Source organism: Notamacropus eugenii, chromosome 6, assembly GCF_028372415.1.
Source record: "Notamacropus eugenii isolate mMacEug1 chromosome 6, mMacEug1.pri_v2, whole genome shotgun sequence".
Taxonomy (NCBI): domain Eukaryota; kingdom Metazoa; phylum Chordata; class Mammalia; order Diprotodontia; family Macropodidae; genus Notamacropus; species Notamacropus eugenii.
Genome location: NC_092877.1, coordinates 225,861,911 through 225,887,474, shown reverse-complemented (window position 1 = coordinate 225,887,474; position 25,564 = coordinate 225,861,911). Strand labels below are relative to the sequence as shown.

Below are 25,564 nucleotides of genomic sequence, written 5' to 3'. Positions count from 1 at the left end.
GGATGTTTGCAAGTGACTTATGCAATGGTTAGTTAAAATATCCTGACTATATCATGAGATATCTTTGAGGAAATGAGTTCTTTTTTTAATATTAAAGGATGTAGGTAATGTCTCTCTAATGCCAAATTATTTCAGGGTGTGCTCTCTACTTTTTCCCTTATGATTGCGTAGGTAGGAAAACAGAATGTTCCAAACAACTCATGGAAGAGTTTCCTCATCAGCACTTTTTGTACCAAAAATTCAGTTAAATGGTTTTGTGGAATATAAAATTATAGCTCCTATTAGTTTTTAGGAGGAAATATTTTCTGAATAGGAAAGAAATACTGTTTTTTGAACTACTATATAAATGAACTACTTTTTATTACAAATTAGATACAACTAAAATAGACTTCAATTATGTTATCAAGAAGTTGTTTACTATTTAGGGCAGATTGAAATTAATTATTGCCCAACATACCCTTGGTCCTATTACTTTAATATTTTAACCAGTACATAATTAGTAACTGATTAAGTAATAAAAATAAATAGATCTATTAGAGATTTTATCAGATAATACAGACCTATTACTTTGTTTTTCACTGTAAAATAGGAGTACAATTCTTTTTGTCATTTATCTGTTACCTTTATTTCCTGCCCTCTTCCCCACTTCTGCAAGTGATGATGTACAGAGACGTTATTTGGTCTGATGGATAAAGCTCTAGCTTGAAAGATGAGGAACATGTTCCTACCTCTGCCCTAGAATTCTCGGTACCATAGTGTATTTCTTTGTACTTTAGTTTAATAACACATGATCCTATTGCTCCCTATGTTCTCCTTTTATGTTTTGAGAATTAGCTATTTAAGAGTGCTATTAATTCCTTAGAAATACAGTTACAACAAGTAATGAATTTTAGGGGTTCCTAACAAAATCTTTGAAATCCAGATTTGACTGTTTATACATGGTAAATTATCCTTGGAGTATAGACTGTCCTATTTCTATAACCCTAGCGACTTTTGTTTTGGAGTTAGTACTCATTTGTTTGCTTGACATTATCCAAAACTGTTGCAGTTTGTTTTATCTCCCAATCATGGTCTTAGAATCATGCTTTAAGCAAGGAAAGCTTGTTGTTTTTTAATTACTCCACTCATTTTATTATCTCTATTTTATTGATATTTTATTATCTCTGTTGGTAATATTGACATTGATACAATAACATTGACACAAACGATTGACAATTCACATGATTTATTTTTATATATTGAAACCATTACAACCTCTTGATCACCTTCTGCTTCTGGGCAGGGATAGATTATTTAATGAGAAAATGACTAAATCTATATGTTTGGACATAGAGTAAATTTCAAAACAAATATAGCTGAGAGAGACCTACAATTCCATTTAAACACAAGATTGTGCATGTGATGATTTTTGTTTAAATGAAAAACGATGATCAGACCTCTGCTCAGATTTCTCTTTGTAAGTTTCTAAAGCCTGAATGTTACCACTAATGTGTTTATTGAGGGGTTATTTAAGCATAATATAGTCAGCAACAACCCATATCTCCTTCATTCGTGATAATGTTTTAACAGAGTAATGCAATTTCTTGGTCATAGTTCTTGGGTCATTGAGATTTTGCTATTATGTGGCATCATTTGGATCAACTTTGAGCATATCCACCAGGCCTCTCTGAAGAAACAGTAAGATTACCCTGAATTTTGTGACATTAGTTTGCTCTGTAGGACAACTGATACTAATTAATCAACCCCTAACTACTATGCCTAAATGTTGAATTTCTGAGATCCTGGAGAGAAGTGTAGAGACAGCAAAAGGGATACGGCAGGGAGGGGGAAGATAGACAGAAGCAGAGGAGTTCAGAGAAAAAAAAGTTACATACGATCACAAGATGAGGAGGTAGCATTCAGCAAATGTAGCTTAATAAGTTCCAGTTACACAGGATCCAGCTGTCATAAAAGATCAGCTCAAGCAAAAGATAGGTTTCCCATTATCCAGATGCAGTGACTCTTCCAAAGGGGACATTTGGTAAACTCAGTGGTTACCTGATTTATTTGTCGTAGTATAAACTGATAAAGTATATTGTAGTTGTGGCTGTTTTTTTTAACCAGTGGTTTTATCTTTTCTATTTAGTTTTAGGCCCATTTAAAAATGACCATTTACACTCACTGCCTCTGGCAACTTTCAAGACTATAACTTGCCATTGTCATTCTATATTAGCACAAGAAGTCACTTATACCAGTGAAATTACATGTCTTGTTTTAAAAGAAATTGTCTTTAAAAGGATCTAAGGATGTTTAATTTGATGAAGAAAAGCTTTGAGGTACATGATATGTACAGTTTTTTGAAGGAAAGTATTCAGAGAAATAGTTGGAAGTTGTAAAGAGAGAAATTTTGGCTAACCAACTGCCACCAACTGGCAGATAGGCACAAAAGTTCTGGGTAGGGCAGCACCCTCCAGATCATCAGTCCTGCCTTGAGCATACCCCTTACAGCCAATTTCTGAGGAAGCAGCTATTGTGGAAAGGGGTCCAGCTCTGCTCATTAAGTGCTAGCCAAGTGATACAGATAGATCCGCAAGTCAGCTTTGCTCAAGCAGAAAAATCCCCTTAGGGAGGAGATAAGAGGAAGTCAAACCACCACCACCTTGACTGCTGTCTCTCCTTGACTGCTGATGGAGAACTCAGAACCCTGAACCTAAAAGCCTTGGAAATAGCAGCACTTCCAACCCCTGTGGAGATAAAGCCTGGCATCAGCTGGGAAATATCCGGAAAAGAAAGTTCTTGTCACCAAAATTCTTGGCACTGTTAAATGGTTCCACATCAGAAACTCTCATAGAATTTTATCAGGAGAAATGCCACTAAGAAAAGATATAACCATCTGCTTTGCTGCTGGTCCCTAAGGACTATTTCCATCTGACTTTAAGCTGAAGACTTCCATTAATGATGTCCCCATATTAGAATGTGAGCTCCTTGATAAAAAAGACTTATTTTTCTGTTTATATCCTCAATACTTTATGCAGTGCTTTGCACAAAGTGCTTAATAAATCTTTCCTTCCTTCCTTCCTTCCTTCCTTCCTTCCTTCCTTCCTTCCTTCCTTCCTTCCACCATTCATTCTTTTATTCATAGAAGAATTTCCTACCCGGTATATCCATCTAAAAATGGAATTGGCTGCCATGATAGATATTTTGTCCCTCTCACTAAAACTCTTGAAGTAAAACTTGTCCGCCATCTTGTCAGCCAAACTGGAATTCCTGTTCTTGCCTACACTCGGTCCTCCATTTCCCACTTCTTTGCTTTTGTACCAACTGTTCCTCATGCCTAGAATATATTCCCTTCTCACCTCGGCATCTCAAAACAGGCTCAGTTCATATAACAACTTTCATGTAACAGCTTTCTTGATCTCTTTGTTAGTGCTATCTGCTTCCTCAAATTATTCTGTATGTACTTATTTGTTTACATGTTATAAACCCCTATAGAACATAAGATCTTTGAGAGTATAGATGCTTGGTTTTTCTTTAATTGGATTGTATTGTGATTTTTGTTCAATTTTGGATTGGACTTGATGACCCTTAATATCCCTGAGACTCTACACTTTGGTAGCAATCTAAAATTAAGGGTGAGGTACTCAAAGGTCATCTTTGAAGAGGAGGTCTGAGCTACAGCATATACAGAAGTTCAAAAGAAAGGGTTTTAAGTCACATACCACTGGTGTAGTGGAAAAAACTATGTACTTCAAACTGAGGCACCAAAGTTCATATCTGAGCCCTGATACTTAAAAACTTTGTGACCTAATCTTTCTGTGCCTGTTTCCTCTTTTGTAAAATAGCAACGATATTTATAATATCTACCTCACAGAACTTAAAAGGCAAATTTTTATAAGACCTAATTACAGTTGTTCTATTATCTTAAAGTCATTATGAGAGAAGTGGTTCCTCATTACCTGTAGATTAGAATATGGACTCTTTGACCTGACATGCAAGGCCATCCATAAACTAGTCTACTTTTGTTTTAATGTAATCAAAATAAACCTTTAATGATCAAGAATCCAAATTATAGCAATCTTCAGACTTAATCAGGAAAGGATAAGAGGTTCAGCTACACTATACAGTCTAACAATATTGGAATGAATGAATTCTGCAAAACAAAGAGCTTTAGAATGCAGACAGTCCTATTTTGCAGCAGAAATGAGGAAAGAAAGACAGTCCTTAATTCAAGTTTTTTCTTACCAAATTAATATGTGTCAATATCAGTAACAAACCTCCTGAAATAGAGAACTCCATGTAAAGAATATAAGGAAAAAGAGAATGTTTCTTATTGGTGCAAGGGGGCTTCATAGTATGGTAAAAAGAACCCTGGCTTTGGAGTCTAAGCATTTGGATTCTAATCCTAGCTCAATGTACTGCTACTACTGATATTCCTACCACCACTACTACCACTAGCACACCTAGCATTTATGTAGTGTTTTACAAATATTGTCTTATTTTGTCCACACAACAACCCTTTGTGGGTAGATACTATTATTCCATTTTACAAGTCAGGAAACTGAGGCTTCAGCCTCAGAGGTCTTACCCAGGGTCACATATCTAAGGAGTATTGGAGACTAAATTTTAACTTGCTTTACTTGATTCTAAATTCAAAGCTGTATCCACTGCTTTACCTAGCTACATTGGCTGCCTGCCTGAGTTCAATAACACCTTTTTCCCTTGTCCTGGGACTTTAACCTCCACATCAGACAAATCAGAAGGTCAGATTAGATCACCAAAAGTGCCCTACAGAAGCATAAATTCCATGATTTTTCTCCAGAGATTTAGTAGAAACATGGGAGCAGAAAGATCACATTTCAACATAGCCTGCCTCCATACTTCATAAAAAAAAAATCACTGCTTTGTGGAATCATACATTTAGGGCTAGGAAAAAAACCTCTAAAGGCATCTGATTCACTTCTCCCACCCTTCAGATTAGGTAACTAAGAACCAGAAAGCCCAAACAACCTGTGCAAGGTCATACAGATTCTTGATATTTATTGTTTTGCCAGAAATTTTTTCTTTTTTGGGTGGCTTAAATTCACATGCTGCCCAAAAACTCTTGAACTTCCTGGAATTTTTTTTTAATGTTTCACTGCTGGCTTTTATTTTTTTACATCATAGTCATTTCCCATTATAACACACCCCTAATCTCTCTCTCTCTCTTTCTCTCTCTCTCTCTCTCTCTCTCACACACACACACACACACACACACACACACACACACACACACACACACACACACACACACACCCCTTTGCCTTGTACCAAATAGTTAAGCAAAATGTCCATGAAAGTAGTGTCTGACAATGTAATTCTACTTCCACATCCGTGGACCTCCAGACCACAGGTGGCCCTCTAGGTCCTCAAGTGCAGCCCTTTGACCGAATCCCAAGTTCACAGAACAAATCTTTTGTCCACAGATTGAAGAAAGAAGAGGCCTAGAGCCTTGGGAAACACTGGTAACTGAAGATAGTCTCCAATAAAAGAGCCTAAGAAGGAACACTTAGAAATGGGGGAGATCTAAGAGAGAGCCCATGTAATGATGAAAACCACATAGGGGAATATCTAAGAGTATAGAATGATTAAAAGTGTTAGATGCAGAAAAGAGATCAGAAAGAATGAGAAATCAGAAAGGGCCATAGGATTTGGGCATCAGAACAATAATGAACTTGAAGAAACTTGTTTCAGGTGAATAAGAATGGTATAATTTAAATAATGTTTCAAATCACTAATAACTAAAGAAATACAAATTGGAACAATTCTTAGATTCTACCTCATATACATTAACTTTATTTAATTTTTGTCAGCCCTAGGATGTGTTCATAAAATATTTGTGTCATGTGCATTGGAACTCTATAGGCTAAAAGAAACTGGAACGGATTACTCTGAAATATCTTTCCCCTTTCTCAAGAAAATATTTGTGAATTCTAGAAATTCTAGGAATATTGGCTATAATTTAAAGATAGGGAAATTTCCTCTGAAAATTAACTTTATTTCATATTAATGAGTTACTCATATTTTCCCTTTTAGTATAAATGGTTTGCTAGTTTTAACTGGTTTTATCAAGTATTAAGTGCTGATTTTATACACAGTATATTGCTTTAGTGACTTAGATCTTACTAAGATAATGATAGTATACTTGAAACAAATCAGATCAACACAAAATTTGACCCTTTTAAATTCTAAGTAGCCATTTAAAAAATTCAAATATGAAAGAGAATCCTCTTATTCTATCCAGAGTGTTTTTATCTTATTTTATCCCACTACATTTTAAAAAATAATTTGGATGTTTTATAATGTAAAGTAAAGGTTGGAAATATTTTTCCCCAAGAGGGAAACTTTTAAGATTAAGTACTACGATCAGAGTACCTAACAGATAACAGACATTACAATGAATCAAAAATATCTGCACCATGGACCTGCCCTGCCCTGCCCTACCCTCCCCCTCTCCTTTTCCCTTCCCTCCCACTTCCCCTTCCTCTTTCCTTCACAGTTTGTTTGCACTTCTCTAATTTATTTTAGATAAACTGATTAACTGATAGGTTAAAATCAAAAGAAAGTGATAACTGTATTTCTTATTTGTTTAATAATTAGAACAAAGCTGTCAGTAAACTGACCATTCAAAGAAAGCATTGATTTCGAACCACAAATAATTTCAGTTTTCTTGGGGGGAAATAGTTTTTAAAAGATATTTTTAAAAGAATTTTAATTTGAAAAACTTATTTTCTCTTAAGTAATTGTGATATAATTATGTTAAGTTTTCAGTGATTTAGATTGCTTCTTCCTTTGGCCCTTTTACTCTCTTTCCATGCATATTATAGTTATTATGTGCAAAAAAATTGAATAGTATCAGAAGACCTTTATGGGTTGAACAAGGACCAAAATTGATGATATCATCAAAGTAGCAGTTATTAACTGAATTGTAACTGAATTGTTCTTGGAATAGGATTGTTTTTATGGGTGGGTGTGTTGAAGTAATTGATGTATTTTGAAGCAGAGAACTTGAATTAAAATTCTAGCTCTGCCACTTGACTATTTGTGGGACCCTGGATGTCTTCACCTCTCTGGATCTCAGTTTTCTAATCTATAAAATGAAGATAGTTGAATCAGATGACCTGTGAGATCCCCACTAGCTCACTATATTAAGGTCTTGTGATGTCATTGTATTTTAGATTTGAGTTAAAATAGTTTAAGATAATCATTGTGATTTATTTAGAAGTGAAATCCAGGGCAGCCAATAGTCAATAATCCTGACTGCCACTTTTTTTTTTTTTTTTTTTGGTAATATAGATCAATTTATACTACTATTTATTCTTGGGGTTGTACATATATGTGAAATGGAGATGGCAATTTAAGTATTTTACTGCCTATTCTGTTAAAAGAATTAATGAGAAAATACTAGTGAAGTTACTTTACTTGAAAGGGAAAAATTACATGAATTCAAAGTATTATTTTGGTCGATTTTACTTTTAAACCAGCCTTTATTAATTTTGGTTCCTTTCAACAACTCTAATATTGTTTATTTGGAATTTTAATTATTTTTGACCAAAAACTATATCTAATAGTTTAAGAAACAGATGATGTTTGTTATTTTTTTCCCCTAATCATTTTCTTGGAGTTGACATGCAGTTCTGAAATTAGTCATTTGAGATTGAGAAAAAATATGACAGAACTTTGCAAAGTTTGACTAGACTTTGAGATGCAACACTGAAGAATGTTGCTTAATTACAACCTCTGTTTAATTAAGATAACAATGCAGAGCCTTTCATTAAAATTAACATAGAAAAAGTTCTTCCTTGGTCCTTGGAGAGGATATTATATGCAAGCCCTGTTGCGTGGGTTGCAAAATGTCACTGGAATTTATATGCATTACTTGTCTAATTGCAGTAAATGTAGCATGTCCAGATAGGTTTAAAAGTTGGATGGCTGTTTGTTACTTACTGAAAATCACTTGAAACCTCAGTACCCAGAGGCAGCTGTTCACAGGTCCTTCACCTCTCCCCAGAGATGGCTGAGAAGACTGTGTTGTTGGACCCTGTCTTTTATGGCAGGAGCAGTAAACATGACAGGTTGTTTGGGAGCCATCTGTTTAAAATGGCTACTGCTTTGTATGCAGCAATGAACTTGAGATCAGTTTTCTCTCTGTCTTCATGGTAACAGTCTTATTTGGTGTCACAACAGGTGGAAGTTGATGGGTCGAAACTAAATGTGACCAGTGAATGGAACCTAGCTTCACCTTTATTGTCTGTCAACATTGATGGCACTCAGAGAATTGTACAGGTAAATAGACTGATGATTTACTTTAAGAACCTCAATATACTTTCAAATTCCTATCAATACCTGCATGATTAAAATTTAAAGGTATAATAGAAGAAAGCTGTATTTCACTCTTTTCCTTTTGATGCTGCAAAGTTTTGAATTAAATGTCTTCGGAATGCATTTTTGGGAAATGTACTTTGGTTACTCACAATCTGATGTTAATTTTCTTCTTCTTTTTTTTTTTTTTTTGGTGAAGAGGGAAGAAATTTGTTGTGGAAAGTTCTGTTTTCTTGTCAGTAATAGATTTTCCAGGTTCTTATGGTTTACTTTTTGAGGTTACTTTTAAAAGTCATTAGGAAGTTACCATTTTAGTTGCCTTACTGACCTGACTTTTCTCACCAGGTAAAATAATGAATTATTTATTTTAACAAAGATATCAGCCATTGAGGTAACCTCTCCAAAATCTATGGAAGTTTCTTTAAATCCTTCAAGGGCCATTTGCCCTAATATCCCAAGGATAGGGTTGTTCACTAGAACAAACCCCAAAACGTGAAATAGTTTTAGAAAGAGATGTATTAGGTTGTTTTACAGAGGAGAGTAGGGCAGAAAGGAGGTGTGGCTTTCACCAAACTCTGGAATACTTACATAGAATTTAGAGAAGGGTACCTGCACACAAACCACATGTACACATTTAAGCAGTTTTACCAAGAAGGCTATTTGAAAGCTAGGTAGATTAAGGTGGAAATGACTAAATATAAACATAAGCCAAAACACAAGGGAACCCAGGTCACAAGCTGAGTGGATCCAAAACATGTCCTGGGTGTCAGCACCCAAAACAACAATATTTTGGGTTGATTCAGGATCTAAGGGAACCCAAAGTCCCTTGTAGCCATCTCCAGCATTCTGGAGAGTTACTGAGGTCAGGGTAACATTCTAGGTTCAAACAATCTCTATTTAGATTTAAACAATACAATAATTATTAATACATTTTCTGAACAATATAGTAAAGCATTTTCCCACTGAAGTTACACCCATTTGCCTTAAAATCCCAAGGGGTAATTAACACTTAATTCTTTATATGTAAAGAACTCTATTTACACTTGAGTACAAGGTTGCCAGCAGTCTGTATTTTTCCAAATATAGCTTCATTTGGTATCTAATAAAATCAGTAAGTAACAGTTTTGTTTTGGGGATGTTTTCTCTCTTCAGCCTAAAGCATTTAAGAAGACACTTTTCTTATGAAAAAAATACTAAAACTTTCAAGAATGTATTTCTATAACGTGCTGATCTTCATAATCCAAGAGTGGCAAGTAGAAGTACTCTGTTGTCTCTTGCCTGTGATTAGGTATTGGAGAGTTCAAAGGATAATAGGATTTAGAGATCTTAGATGATGCTGTCCAGCCCCCTCACTTTATAGAAGAGGAAGCTAAGGAGAAGTGGAAGATCTCACTTCACTGAAGGTCTCCAATCTAAGACTGATCAGTTATGGGGTCCAAGACGTTCCGGTTCCTGTATTAATTGGAATAGATGACTTCCAAGAGAGAGAGAGACCAGGATTTCAAAACCCAGAGATGACTTGTTCAGGTCACAACAATAATAAGTACTTCAAAACAGCAATTGAACCCACATATTATATCTTGATCTCCTATATTTTGTCCGGTATACCCTACTTTGTGTCGGTTTAATATGGAATCTAAGATTATCATAGTTTCAGTCTTGTAATCACATTGGTATTTTTATTATCTCTGTCATGCTTTTCTTTTCTTGTGAAACTGCTATTTAAGTTGACTTTCCATTGTGGTTTGATTGAGGGAAAAATTCAGTCTCCTTAAAATCCTCCTCCCTGCTTTGGGAAGCAGTGATAGTTTAGATTATATTAAAATCCTAGATGTATGAAGGAATGGGCTTTGCCTTACCCAACATGGGACTTAGATGAACAAAGGGTTCATTCAGTACAGAAAGGTGAGCCAATCATCAATTTGGCTGTTCTTTAATTTAGACCCATACAGAAGGGAATCTAGACTAAATACTTTCTGCCTGTGATTCTAAGAAATCTTGGGCTTTGAATAATGGAGCTTCCTTAGTCTACTTTGTTTCTGTGATTACTACCGTCAGCCTCTCCCCATCCCCAAACCCTTTTCATTTTGCCTGGTTTTCTAATCATTTCATAATGGCTGCTTTTTATATAGCGCTTTAAGATTTGCAAAGCACTTTCGTACATTATTTAGTTTTATTCTCATAAGGACATTGTAAAGTAGAGGCTAGAAATACTATCCCCACATTACAGACAGGCTGAGAGAAGTTAAATTATTTTATTTGTTCATGCTTGCACACTTCGTAAGTGCCTGCAGTGGGATTCAAACCCAAGTATTTCTGATGCCAGGGCTAGCACTTCCTCTGTACAATGCTGCCTCCACATCACCTTTTACCATTCGCATTCTCACATTATATATATATTGAGAGAAGCACTTTGAACTCCATGAAAGAAAAATCACTGCATGTGTGGGATAGCATGACCCCTCTCCACCCCTTACTCACATTGACTGTTCAGAGGTGTCTCAAAGTGAAAACAGAAAATCTCCTTTATTCGGTTTTCGCGAGAAGCGGATGGCCCCTTCACCAGTAAAACTGGATTTGAGAGGCGCCTTACAGAAGCAGAATAGCAATTTATATAGACCCTGACTTGGAAATCCCCTTCCCACAGCCGACCATTATTCTTATTGGCTGAGAAGCATGGTCTTACATTCTAGGCGTGAAATCTAACCAATCCCTCTTGAAACCCTGTTCAAATTTCCCACTCCCCTGATGTTACAAAGCCAGGGAAAATACATGTCATTATATGCAAATTAGGCATTGAAAATATGTAAATGAAGCATTGACGACTCATGCAAATTGGGCATTGAGAACTTATGCAAATCAGGTGGACCTGTGTGAGGACGGCAGACTGCATGCACATATGCAGATTAGGTATTGAGGAGTTAATGAGTCATATCCAATCAATTGATGCAATACATAGCCTTATATGGAAATCACCTGACTCTGGAGGAATGGAAACCTGGGCCTAAGGTCTCTTCCACTCCAGGGAGAAGACTCCATATACCTGAAAAGTCTTCATTAAATCTGTTCCCATTCACTGCACAATTTGAAATATGTAAAATATATTTAGTGTTCAAAATGTAGTTTTGCTAAATTGCATGCCAACACAATTTTCAGAATTTCAGAAGTCATCTAATCTAACTTGTACCTGAATATGAATTCTCTGGCCAAAATTGTAATATACTCAAATTGTGAATTTTTAACTACTATTTCTTGTTTCTGGGACCAAGCAGAACAAGACTTTCTTCCACAAAGAAGCCCTTCAAGTACTGTGTGATAGGCAAGACAAGACAACATTTATCAAGTTTGCAGTGTGTGCTGAGCATTATGCCAAACACCAGAATGCAAGTTTGTATATACACACGCACACACACATACACACACAGATCCTGCCCTCAAGGATCTTAAATTTAAATGGAGAAGACAGCACACAAAGGGGAATTGAAAAGGGCTAGAGATGGGGAGGCAAAACGTGTTAGAAAAGGGCATGGTTTTGAAATCTAGAAAGTTGGAATCAGGCAGGAAGGGAAAGAAAGTTGACCAGCCTAGGACTTCATGAATAGTCCTAACCTTCTCTGATTTTGTAGTGATTAAAATAGCTCCTTTTCAAAGAAAGTCACTCATCTATTTGAGATAAATCACCTCTTCAAGGTAGATCATTTGCCTCAACTTAAATACTCTCCAGTTAGAAGAAAATATCTTCCAGTGAGCCAAAAGTTGTTGTTGTTCAGTTGTGACTGACCCATTATGACCCCATTTGAGATTTTCTTGGCAAAGATACTGGAGTGGTTTGCCATTTCTTCCTCCAGCTCCTTTCAGAGATAAGGAACCTGACGCCAACTGGGTTAAGTGACTTGCCCAGGGCCACACAGCTAGTAAATGTATGAGGCCAGATTTGAACTCAGGAAAATGAGTTTTCCTGACTCTATCCATGATGCTGTATCCACTGCATCACCTAGCTGCCTAGAGTTAAAAATGGTCTGCCTCAAATGGTCTAAAAATTGTGACAGTGTTTTTTATCAGATGAAACATATACTGAATACTTTAAATCAATATTAGCATTGAATTCTGATGCTTAAATTTCAAAAAATAATTTCCATGGATTTCCACATGATAGCCATAATAACAACTTTATGTAAAAGAATTGAACATCATTAAAGAACCATGTAAGTTCCTACTTCCAGAAAGTGTCTTCTTCTTCAAAAGGTTATCATTTATTTTTGGCCATCCATTCTATTTGTTAAAATTCAAGAGTTGACCAAATTTCTGTGTTTTTATTCATTGTTTTTATTTCTCAATTAGAGAAAAAGTAACATAATTAATAAGAATTACCAGCTATATAGTCCAAATATTTTGCTTTGAGTTTAGAGCAAAGTTATATTAAAAATGATAACTATCTGGCTAAGACCTAGATGCAAACAGTGTTTCTTTCTGATATTCTCATTGAGGCTTTCCAGGGTTTCAGAGTAACTTAGAAGAAACCTGAATTTATCTCAATATTGTACTGAGCATACAACCTCTGGTTAAAACCTGGGTAGAAGGGGCTTACTGTCAATCAATCAGTAAACATTTATTAAGTCCCTAGTTTGTGCCTATTATGAATATGTACCTCAGATGCTCCTCTTACCACTTGAATATAGGAGATAGGATAGCAGCTTAGAAATTAAATTCAGTAAGCCACGTTAAAATAAGCATAGATCACTTTTACACAGCATTTTTAAGGTTTGCTTGTTTTAGATGCATCTATTCAGTTAGGCAACCAGCATTTAGTAAAGTAGACTAATTTAGATGCAGTTGCCACAATCTAGAAATAAGGTAATTAGACTAAGTTGGTAGCTGCGTGAGTGGAGAAGAGTCAGATGTGAAATGTGTTGTCAAGGTAGAAACGACAACATTTGACAACTGGTTGGATAAGTGGAGAGAATACGGAGTCTCGGATAATGTGAAGGCTCAGAAACAGAAAGATGGTGGTGTCTTCCACAGAAATGGGGAAGTTTGAGGAGGGGAGGGTTTGCTGTCATGGGAAAGTTGGGAATGAAAAACACACTCCATTATCCAGTGACCCCATTATCCAGTAGCCATAGCTTATTTGCTGCTATTTCAACAGGATATCCATCCTTTGCCTTTATACCAGCTGTCTTCCTTGCCAGGAAATCACAGCTTCTCTGACTTCCTTTAAGGTTCAGATCACATTACAAACATAATTTTTCTTAAGTTCAGATCGGACCACATGATTTTGCTAATCAGTCTGCTCTTTGGTATTCCTATTCATTACCTTTAGGATAAAATACAAACTCTTCTATTTAACTTTTAAAGCCCTACATAACCTGGCCCCAGCTTACCTCTGTAGCCTCCCTGGATGTTACTCCCTCTCCCGTAATCTGTGATCCAGCTAGAGAGAGAAGGTGGGGAGAGGGGAGAGGAGCACAGGATGAGCGTTGGGAGACACTTATAGTTAGTTCCAGAAAAGAAGATTGAAAAAGAGTAATCAACAGGTAAGAGAAACAGGAGAGAGCAGTCACAAAAACCTAAAGTCAGTCGTAGGTTGTAGGGAGATTAAGAAGAATGAGGAATTGCTGCCCCTATTGGAATCTAAGCTTTTTTGTGAGTAGGCATTGTGTAATTATTTGTAGTTATATTCCCAGTATCTAGCACAGTGCCTGGTACATAATTAAACACTTAATAAAAACATTTTTAATTGATCGATTGATACTTCCTAACCATACTTTGCACACATACTTTGTGTTACTAACTCCTGCCACTCATTCCAGGATGACCTGTCCCCAATACAGTATTTCATCGAAGTCCTTATAGTCTCATTTTCTTTGTTGCTTAAAGAATATATATAAGAATTAACCTAATATGAAATCCAGATGCCTAAAGCTCAGCATAATCTTTTAAGACATTATCTCATAAATGTTCTAATTGAAATTTGGGTATTAGAAAAATGTAATAGTTATTGTATTAGCTAAATCTGCTTATTCAATATTTGTTCTCCTTCTCTGTTTATACAACTCTCTAACATTATTCAACCTTGTGCTTCCTCAGTTCTTCTCATATACTCTTACCATCCTGACTTGAAAATCTGCCCCTCTAATGCAGGAGTTCTTAACTTAGGGGTTAGTAACAGCATAGCACAGGGCACACAGGAGGTACTTAATGAATGTTTACTGACTTACCGAGTTCTGGCAACTTTTTCTTTTCCCTTTTTTTAAAATGCATTTTGAACTTAAATACAAAAACAAAAACAAAAAAAAGACATCTCCATGTACACAGCACAACATAAAAAGAGAATTCAATATAAAACCATGAATTTCCATCTCACAGTTTACTTTTTTTGAAAAACTTGGTAATAAATACTAAACATTGTTTTCAAAGGTACCCTGCTTTTCTGTGCTTCCAATTTTTCTTTTGTTGTGCACTTTTTTTCTCCCTCCCCAACCCACTCTAGAGGCTACCATTAGACACAAATATATACATATATATTCACGTAAAACCATACTATACATATTTCTGTTTATCACTTCTTTCTCTGGGATGTAAATAGCATCTTCCTTCATAGGTCCTTTGTAGTTGATTTGAATATTTAAAATAAAATGGTGTAATCATGCAAAGTTGTTTTTAGAATAACATTACTATTACAATGCGCAACATTCCCTTGGTTCTGCTCATTTCAGTCATCATTATTTCATGCAAGTCTTTCCATGTTTTTCTAAAATAACAACTTCATCGTTTTTTATGGAAGAGTATTATTCCATCACAATCATATACTACAGTTTGTTTAGCCATTTCCCAATTGAGGGGCATCCAGCAGGTGTACACCGTTTTATAACTCTTGGAGCATAGTTCCAAATTGCTGTCCAAAATGTTTGGATCAGTTCACAACTCCACTAACAGTGTATTAGTGTCTCAATTTTTCCACATCCCCTCAACATTCTGTGACCTTTTTCTTAAAGAAAATATTTTGATCACTGTCTTTCAGTGTGATTTGTTTCCTTTGTAAGACTATAGATTTTATTTTGAGCATTATTCTGAAAAGGGGTCTGTAGCCTTCACCAGACTGCCAGAAGAGTTCATGACACAAAATGATACTAAGAAACCTTGGTACTTTTTCTGTTCCTTCACCCCTCTTCAGCTCAGCCCTGCCCTTCCTCAGGCATATTGGTGGAATTTCTAAGCTTTTCTACTGTGCCCTTTGAAAACTTGGTTCTGTTCAAGATCATTTAATCCTTGAACTTTTCCTGGACTGATCCTTCCAGTTCCTTGCAGTGACTGAAGCCAGGCTTTCTTCTGAAGATAACATAAACTTCACAGTCTTGTCCAGTGAAAATAATTTCTCCAAACTCTCAACTCACTGGACCAAGAGGAAGAAATAGCATTGGGCAAGGAAAGGCCATGTTTCTATCACTGCTCCACAAAAACCTTTATTCCTTGATGTGTTAGTGCAGTTGTACAATCATTTCCTTATCCTCAGCAAAGTAACCTGATCTTTAGAGGACTCTCCCATTTTCCTCCATGGCCTATGCCACTAGCTCTCAGCTGTCTTCTCAGCATTCCCTGCCATAATAATCAGGTAGGTATACATGGGAATGATGTTTTAGACAATCTGACTACATAGTTTATTGAGTCTTCAAGTCTAATGACCTTTTTCATATCCACCATCTCCTAGCATGATCGTCCCTCAGACTTTACTAAAATCTAGAGATCCTTGACTCTGAAGATTACCTGTTGTCAAAATATTCTTTTATCCCTCTGATTCCCTTACTCCTACTGAATTACTCTTCTTCCTAATTTACCCCCTATTACTGGATCACTTTTTGTATTCATTACCTACATGGTGCCTTCACTTTCCTCCCTACTCAGCCTCTATTAGCTACTAATTGCACAAAGGTACTAACTGATGCCAGAAAATTATCTGTCAGGTTTATGAAAAGTCATCAAAACCATCTTCACTTAGAAGTTCAATGAGTACCTTTCTGCTGTGGCAACACAGGTCACCTGCACGTTCACAGCTGTTGACACTAATCACCCCAAACTATGACTACCACCATTAGGATGTTTCCATCCACCTGGAAAAACAAGTGGAACAACTCCTCCACATTCCCCCTATAAGCAAGTACTAAAGAAGTCAGCAGATGGCTGTCATTCATTCCTAGCTATTCGGTTGATCACAGCATCTTATTCATTCATTTATTCTGGGCTGTTCGTGTAGAAAGGGTTTTTGGAATAACTACTATCAGCAGAAAAACATTTCTACTGCCTCGATGAGTGATCCTGTCTCCTCATTTCAATTGTCTATCTGTAGGATTATAATTTTGTGCTGGAAATCTGTTCTATTTGAAAGATTTCTGTGAGAAATTGTCTTCAGGCTGGTAGCTTATGTGAGCATATGTTCTGAAGTGTCCCCTTTTCAGCTTAAGACTGTAAGCTGGCAAAGGGAGCATAGTAGCAGGTAGTAATAGGACAAGATGGTGATTTTAGCCTTCGAAAGTAGCTTGGAAGTACTAAAGCCTGAAGATTAGCAAGATGAATGAGCTTAGGAAAATGAAGGAATTAGAAAACTAGAGAATCTGTACAAGACTTTTCTTTCTTTCTTTTATTCCTGAGACTAACGTTTCAGAAGTTGGAGGCTTTCTGCCCCTAGGCTGGAGCCTAAAACAGGATTATTTTTAGGGGACCTGTACCCTAAAAAGCTCAAGCTTTTCCACCCCTAGCAGCTTTTGCCTGGGAATTGTTCTTAGGGCTTCTCTTTAGAAGCCTATGATTTTGTTGCTGCCAGGAGTTTTCTTACTTGAAGGGATAGTAGGTAATTAATGCCAAACTCTAGTAGAATTCTGTAAAAGTATAATCCCCTTCTGTCTTAATTACGTGTAAGCTTTCTTTTGTGAATATATATCACAATATTGTTATTAGATCTTAATTTATTTACCTTTAGACTTTATCTTGTAAACTGTGCCTACCCTTTGACCCAGGATTACCACTACTAGGTCTGTATCAAAAAGAGACCAAAGAAAAACAAAAAGCACCTATATAGAAAGGACATTTGTAGCAGCTCTTTTTGTGGTAATAAAGAATTTGAAATTGAGGGGATGTCCATCAATTAGGAAATGGCTGAACAAGTAGCATATGATTGTGATGGAATACTATTGTGCAATAAGAAATGACAAGGGGATGGTTTTAGAAAAAACATAGAGAACTGCATGAACTGATGCAAAATGAATTGAGGGAAGATCAGGAGATTGTTGTTCATAGTAACAGCAATGTTTTATGATGATCAACTGTGAAAGACTTGACTATTCTGATCAATACAGTGAGCCAAGACAGTTCCAAAGGACTCATGATGAAAAAATGCTATCTCCAGAGAGAGAGAACTGATGAATTCTGAGTACAAATTGAAGTATAATTTTCTTACTTCACTTTTTTTTTTGCTTTTTAAAAAATGCATAAATAACATGGAAATATTTTGCATGACTTCACATAAATAATTGATAGCATATTGTTTGCCTTTTTAGTGTGTGTTAGAAAGTTTTGGAGGAAGGAAGAGAATTTGGAATTCAAAATTTAAAAAAAAATTTAAAAGAATGCTAAAAATAATACATTGAGGTGTTAAAAAAGAATTGATCTTGTGCATCATTTTTAATCTAACGTATGTATCTTAATCCTATATGGATAGTAAATATTCTCTTCAAGACTGTATATGCATGTGTGAGAGACAGACAGACAGATTATGCTTGATTGTAAAGAAGTTATCTTTTTGGAGAAGTCTATATCAGAGTTTGTAAGATGAATTTCAGTAAGTGGAGATGGAAGAGGGAATACATTCTAGGCAGAGGAAATAGAATAGTGGTAGGAAAACATAAGATGTGTTCTGGGACGAGTAACTGGAATGGAAAAGTAGGTTGTCTCCAGAATATGAAGGCCTTTAAAAGCCTAAGAAATTTATATTTTGTTTGTGAAGTAGAGAGGAGCTATTCAAAATCTTACTGGTTTATTTTGTTATTTAGCAGGGTTATTGTAGTTGTGTTTTTCCTTCATTCTCGAAAAGGACCACGATATCAAGACGATGACATGATTTGCAGTTGACTTTGATTTGAGGGTGGGAGGACTGTGCAAGGTCACCAACCTCACTTTCTTCTCCTGAACCATCCGGGTCCAGTGGCCTGACATTCATTAGGATGACTGGAGATGGCCCAGGATGCAATATGAGACCCTGGCCCTTTCAGGCTAAGTCTTTTCACATTCTCATTTTGAGTGAGATGTACTAGCACTTGGACCTTGTTACCTGGGTTTAAGTCTGGGCTCTGATAGTTTTGAGCTCTATGAAATAATTCTCATTACCACCTCTCTAAGCTTGGGGAAGTATTGTATATTGTATATACATACATATATATACATGTATATGTATATATATATATATATATATATATATATATATAGTATAAGTATAAGTATTGGGGAAAAGGAAATACTTTGCTAATTGTTATATGATAAATTAATATGAACATTTATATCAGCCAAAAAAACATTTATTAAATGCCCACTATATGGGTGGGATTGTGCTAAGGACAAAATAATCACTATTTTGTGACAGAAAAGAAAAAATGGGGCCTCTACATTCAAGAAGCTTACATTCTAATGAGAAAATTAATAAGCTATTTAGCAGGGTAGTGACTTATTCAAAGCAGTCCTTTAAGACAGTACTGGCTCATTGTGGTGGCATATGCTTGTAATTCCTACTACCAGGAAATCTGAGGCTCATGGATTTCTTGACTTCAGATGTTCTGAGCAGCAGTGGACTAAATTGGATTTTTTTTTTTCACCAGAATTCAGCATTAATATGGTGAATTCCTAGGAATAAGGGACCACTCTGTTGCCTAAATAGGGAAGAACTGGCCCAGGTCAGAAATGGAGCATTTAAAATCTCTCCTGCTGGTCAGAGTGAGATGAAGTCTGTGAGTTGTCCCTGCACTTCCACCTTGAGTGAGATAGATAAACTCAGTGTTTATAAAGTGTGTATATGTGTATGTGTATATACATGAGAGACTATATAGTATGAGAGAGACTAGTGGTATCGTACAGCATGATATGGTCAGAGAAGAGAGTGGAAACAAGAAAATTAACTTAGTTTTTAGGAGCCAAGGTGGCAGAGTAAAGACAGGAACTTACTGGAACTTTCCCAAATTCCTCTCCAAACAACTTTAACATAACACCTCAAAATGAATTCTACAGTGGCAAAACCAAGAAATAGTCTGGGTGAAAGTTTCCCACCCAAGACAACTTAGAAGTTTGGCAAGAAAGGTATGTCTCGCCAGGGTGAGAGTGGAGATTAGTGCAGTGCACAACTCACTAGGCAAGCCATCAGCAAGCTTTAGAGGCAGCTTCCAGAGCTCTCAGCTCACAGACAGTAAGGGAGTCAGACAAACAGTTAGAATGAGATTATGGGGGATCCTTTGCTGGCACTGGGTGCAGGACTCTGTTGCATTGCCTATATGTAGTTCTGTGTTGCAGTCCTAGGGCAAGGAGGAACACTAGTGTAGCAGTACTTGTGGACACAGGGTAGCAGGGACATTGGTCAGAGTTAACAGTGTAAAAAAAAGAATTTTTGCAGTAGTTCACAGGACAAGAGAGAAGTGACCACACATCTCCTTAGCTCCTACCACCTTGGAAGAAGTGAAAACATACTGACCTTCTCCAGATTTACCTCTGAAAATAGCAGCACAAAAAACCTGAACCTTGGGACAATGCCCCCTCTACTCTAGGAGTAGAGCCCAACTTTAACATAAACTTAAAAGTCAAGAAATAACTTGGAAAAATGAGCAAACAACAACAAAAAAGAATTTTAGCATGGAAAGTTACTGTGGTGAAAGGGAAGATCAAAACACAAACTCAGAAAACAATGAAGTCAAAACTGGAAAAGTCTCAAAGAAAAATGTGAATTGCTCACAGGCACAGAGTTTCTGGAAGAACTCAAAAGAGATTTAAAAATCAAATAAGAGACATAGAGGAAAAATTGGGGAAAGAAATGATCATGATGAAAGAAAATTATGAAAGGACAATCAACAACTTGGTAAACAGTCCCCTCCTCCACTCAAAAAGACTGAAGAAAATTAGACTTTTAAAAAACAGAATTGGCCAAATGGTAAAGGAGACACAAAAAACCATTGAAGAGAAAAACTCTTAAAAAGTAGAATTTGCCAAATGGAAAAGGAGGCACAAAAACTCAGTGAAGAAAATAATTCCTTAAATACTAGAATGAGGAAAATGGAAACTAAACTTCATGAGACATCAAGAAGCAATAAAACAAAATCCAAAAAATGAATTTTAAAAAAGGATGAACTATCTCATTGGAAAAACACTTGTCCTAGATTGAGGAGTGATACTGTAAGAATTATTGGACTACCTGAAAGACATGTTTTAAAAAGAGAGCCTAGACATCATATTTCAAGAAATTATTATGCCCTTATATCCTAGAACCAGAGGCTAAAATAGAAATTGAAAGACTCCACTCTCTCTTGGAAAAAAGAGATCCCAAAATGAAAATTCCCAGAAATATTATATCCAAATTCCAGAGCTCCCAGGGTAAGGAGAAAATATTGTAAGCACCTAGAAAAACAATTGAAGTATCATGGGGTCAGAGTCAGGATAACTGAAGATTAACCAGCTTCTCCATGAAAGAATTGAAGGGCTTGGAATGTGATGTTCTAGAGGGCAAAGGAGTTAGGATTACAACCAATAATAAGGTATCCAGGGAAACTGAGCATAATGCTTCGGGAGGAAATGGATATTTAATGCAATAGAAGACTTTCAAGCATTTCCAAAGAAAAGAACAGAGCTGAATGTAAAATTTGACTTTGAAATACAGGAAAGAGCAATCTTGTGGGATTCAGTAAGGTTAAATTGCTTACATTCCTACATCAGAAGATAATGCATGTAACTCCTAAGAACTTTATCATTTTAGGGTGGTTATGAGCATATATAGAAAGGGTACAGGTGTGATTTGACTATTTTGGAATGATTAAAAAAAACCACCAAAATTAATGTGTGAGAAAGAGGGATGCACTGGAAAATTGGGAAAGGACAAGAAGAATGGGGTAAATAATGTCATGTAAAAGAGGTTTAAAACTAAGAGCTTTTACAATGGAGGAGAACATGGTGGGGGGTGGTTAGGGAGCAATACTTAAGCCTTATTCTCATTAGAATTGGCTCAAAGGGAAAATAACATGCTCACTAGGGTATAGAAATCTATCTTATCTACAGGAAAGTAGGAAGAAAAGGAGATATGAGAAGGTGTGGAGGGGTGATAGAAGGAAGGGTGGATCAAGGGAGGTAGTGGTTAGAAGCAAAGCAGACTTTTGAGAAGTAACTGGGAGGGGGAGAGAAGAATAAATGGGGAAAATGGATGGAGGGGAATACAGTTAATAATCATAATTGTGAATGTGAATAGGACAAACTAATCAACAAAATGGAAGTAAATACCAGACTTGATTAAAAACCAGAATCCAACAATCTGTTGTTTACAAGAAACACACTTGAAACAAAAAGAGACACAATAAAAATAAGGGGCTGGTGCAGAATCTGTTATGCTTCAGCTGAGGTTAAAAAAAGAAAAGCAGGAGTGGGCACCATTATTTGAGAGAAAGCAAAATTAGACCTAATTAAAAGAGATACGCAAGGAAACTACATTTTGCTAAAAGGTCCCATAAACAAAGAAGTAATATCAATTCTAAACATATGCACCAAGTGGCATAGCATCCAGATTCTTACAGGAAAAGTTAAATCCGTTACAAGAGGAAATAGTAAAACTATATTAGTAGGTAACCTCAACTTTCCTGTCTAACCAAAATGTAAATAAGAAAGAAGGAGATGAGTAGAATTTTAGAAAAGTTAGATATGATAGATTCTGTAGAAAATTGAATGGTAATACAAAGGAGTATACTTTTTCTCAGTTTCACATGGCACCTTCACAAAAATTTACCAGATATCAAACCATAAAAACCTTACAACCATATATAGAAAAGCAGAAATATTAAACATATCATTTTTGTATTATAATACTATAAAAATTACATTCAATTAAGGACCATGGAAACATAGATGAAAAATTAATTGGAAACTAAATAATCTAATTCAAAGAATGAATGAGTCAAAGAACAAAGCATAGAAACAATAAACAGTTTCGTTAAAGAAAATGATAACACTGAGACAACATGCCTATATTTTTGGGATGAAGCCAAATCAGTACTTAGGGGGAAATTTTGGTCTATAAATACTTACATCAATAAAACAGAGAAAGAGCAAATCAATGAATTGAGCATTCATATTTTTTAAAAAGATTAGAAAAAGAACTAATTACAAATCCCCAATTAAACACCAAATTCAAAATCCTGAAAATAAAAACATTGTAATAAACTGGAAGTTAGAAATACATTGAAGTATTGAATTAAGGTAGAACCTGATTTAAGGGGGAGGGAAAACAATAAAATAAATAAATTTATGGCCTATTTGATTTTTTTTTAAAGTATGAAAACCAAATTACCAGTATCAAAAATGAAAGGGTGGGTTCATTACACTGAAGTGGAAATTTAAAAAATTACTAAGAGTTGCTTTGCCCACTTATATGCCAATAAATCTAACAAACTGAGTAAAATGAATGAATGCACAAATATAAATTGCCTGTATTAACAGAAGAGGAAATAGAATGCTCAACTCTATCTTAGAAAAAGTAATTTAACAAGTCATCAATGAATTCCTCCCCCCCCCCCCATTAAAAAAAAGCCAACAATCCTCAGGAATAGATGGATTTACAAGTGAATTCTGTCAAACATTTAAAGAATTCCAGTACTGTATAACCTATGTGGAAAAATAGACAAAGAAGGAATCCTACAAAAATCCTTTTATAACAGAAATATGGTGCTGATACCTTAACCAGGAAGAGAAAAACAGAAAAAGAAAAATATAGACCAATTTCTTTGATGAATATTGATGCAAAAAAATTAAAATACTGTTAAGGGGATTACAACTATATGACAAGGTAGGGTTTATACATGGAATGTAGGAGTGGTTCAGTATTATGGAAACTATCAGGATAAGTGACCATATTAGTAACAAAAACAACAAAAGTCATATGCTTATTTCAGGAGATACAGAAAAAGCTTTTCACAAAATAGAATACTCATTTTTTAACAAATCACGCTAGAAAGCATAGGAATAAATGGAACTTAAAATGATAAGTAGCATTTATTGAAAACCATCAAGAAACTTTATCAGTAGCAGTAAGATCAGGATGGCAAGCATGTCCATTATCACCACTAGTGCTCAATATTGTGCTAGAAATACTAACTATAGCAATAAGAGAAGAAAAGAAATTGAAGGAAATAGAACAGGAAATGAACAAACAAGACTGTCATTCTTTGCAGACAATCTGATGATATACTTAGAGAATACTAGAAAATCAACTAAAATGATATTTGAAAAGTTAACAGCTTTAGCAGAGTTGTAGATATAAAACAAACCCTCATAAATCATCAGCATTTCTTTTTATTTGAATTAATATTCCTAACACTTAGCACAATGTGTAGCACATCATAAATGCTTAATAAAATTTTTTTGAGTTGACATCTCAAAGCCTCTTTAGAGAAATCCATAATTATGAGAAAGAGATTGGCCTAACAGCCTACGTAGTAAAAAGCAATGGATGAAAGATAACTTATTAAGACATTGAAATGGTGTTGGATTACCAGTCACTGAATATGTTTACTAACATAAATATGTTTACTAACAAATACCTATAAGAGGCACAGCAGATGGATAATTAGTTGAATCCAGAATTGAATAGAATGAAAAATGGTTAGCTGTATTTCTTTTTGAAAAGTATAAATAGGGGCAGCTTGGTGGTGCAGTGGATAGGGCACTGTCCTTTGAGTCTGGAGGACCTGTGTTCAAATCCAGCCTCAACCACTTCATACTTTACTAGCTATGTGACCTTGGGCAAGTCACTGGACCTTGTCTTGCTCTCCTCCTCTACCCCAACCCACCCCCCAAAAAAGTGCACATAGCTTTTAATAAAAACACACAGAGGATTGATACAATAACTCATCATTTTATTATCTTTTATTTCTCCCTATGATGGTATATGTTAGCAAATTTTGTAACCCTGCAGTATCTGAAAAATCAATATTGAGAATGACCAAGAGAGGAATGGAGAAATGCACATTTAATGTTAAGTAGACTGCAGCCTAATTCCAGTTCCCTGTGGTCACATGGTTAGAGAAATTGTAAATTGGAGCAATGTCCTGAATAGAACAAATAGAATGGACAAGGATTTAGTATTATATAATTGAGGAAATTTGCAAAGCTTTTCCTGGAAAAGAGAGAATTTACTGGGAAGAAAAATAATCTTTTCAGTTATAGGCTGTTGCTTACTTATATATTCTTTATTATCTTTATATTGCCATTGCTTATATTTCACCAAAACTCAAACCTTGATCACTTCCATTACACACCTTCCTCACTCCTATGCTGCTGGATATTACACAACTGCATACCTAGGTCACTACTGATATATATTATTTAATCTTAAATAGGCCTTGACTGCTGCATAGCAATTCATTTATTCATCTCTTATTGGTTCTCTATCACACTTCTGACAACTTACTATTCTAAACTGTCTCTATATAAACTTTCTCCCCTTCCCTCTCAGCAAAAGACTTTACTTCCACTTGTCAGGGAAACATATGTCCTCTACTATGATTTCCCCCTGCTTCCATATTTGATACTTCAGAACTCCTCAGTAGGTAAAGAACCAAGATTGTTTAGTGTTAGAAAATACTGTATTGAGCTCTACTTCATGAAATTCTCCAAACAGATCCAAAAAATGCATCAGACCAAATCCTCATGGAGAAATCCAAAAAAGTCACAATAAGGCTTTTGTCAAGCCCAGCTTGGCTTAGGGAACCAGGCAGAGTGATCTGAGGATTCTGAGCATCGATTGAAGCAGAAGAAAACTGCATACAGAGCACCCTAACACTTGGAACAGAGGCTGTACACCAGTCCAGGAGGAGGTTGTAGACTCATACTAGGGGTTTCCCCCAGACCCATACCTGGACCCTGCAACTGGGACAGGGGCCACCTGACAACTTTGTCACCTCTTACTGAGTTCCACATTATCAATCCAGTGAGAAGGAGGGGG

General features: G+C 35.8%; 1 protein-coding gene across 3 annotated transcripts in view; it reads left to right on the top strand.

Annotated features, from left to right (window-relative positions):
• Positions 1–25,564, top strand: part of PCCA (propionyl-CoA carboxylase subunit alpha) — a 492,766-nt gene that overhangs the window by 364,100 nt on the left and 103,102 nt on the right. For all 3 annotated transcript variants that reach the window (XM_072622036.1, XM_072622038.1, XM_072622037.1), the window contains one exon: positions 8,203–8,301. In XM_072622036.1, coding sequence (XP_072478137.1) covers positions 8,203–8,301 — 99 coding nt within the window. The remainder of the gene's footprint in view (positions 1–8,202; positions 8,302–25,564) is intronic.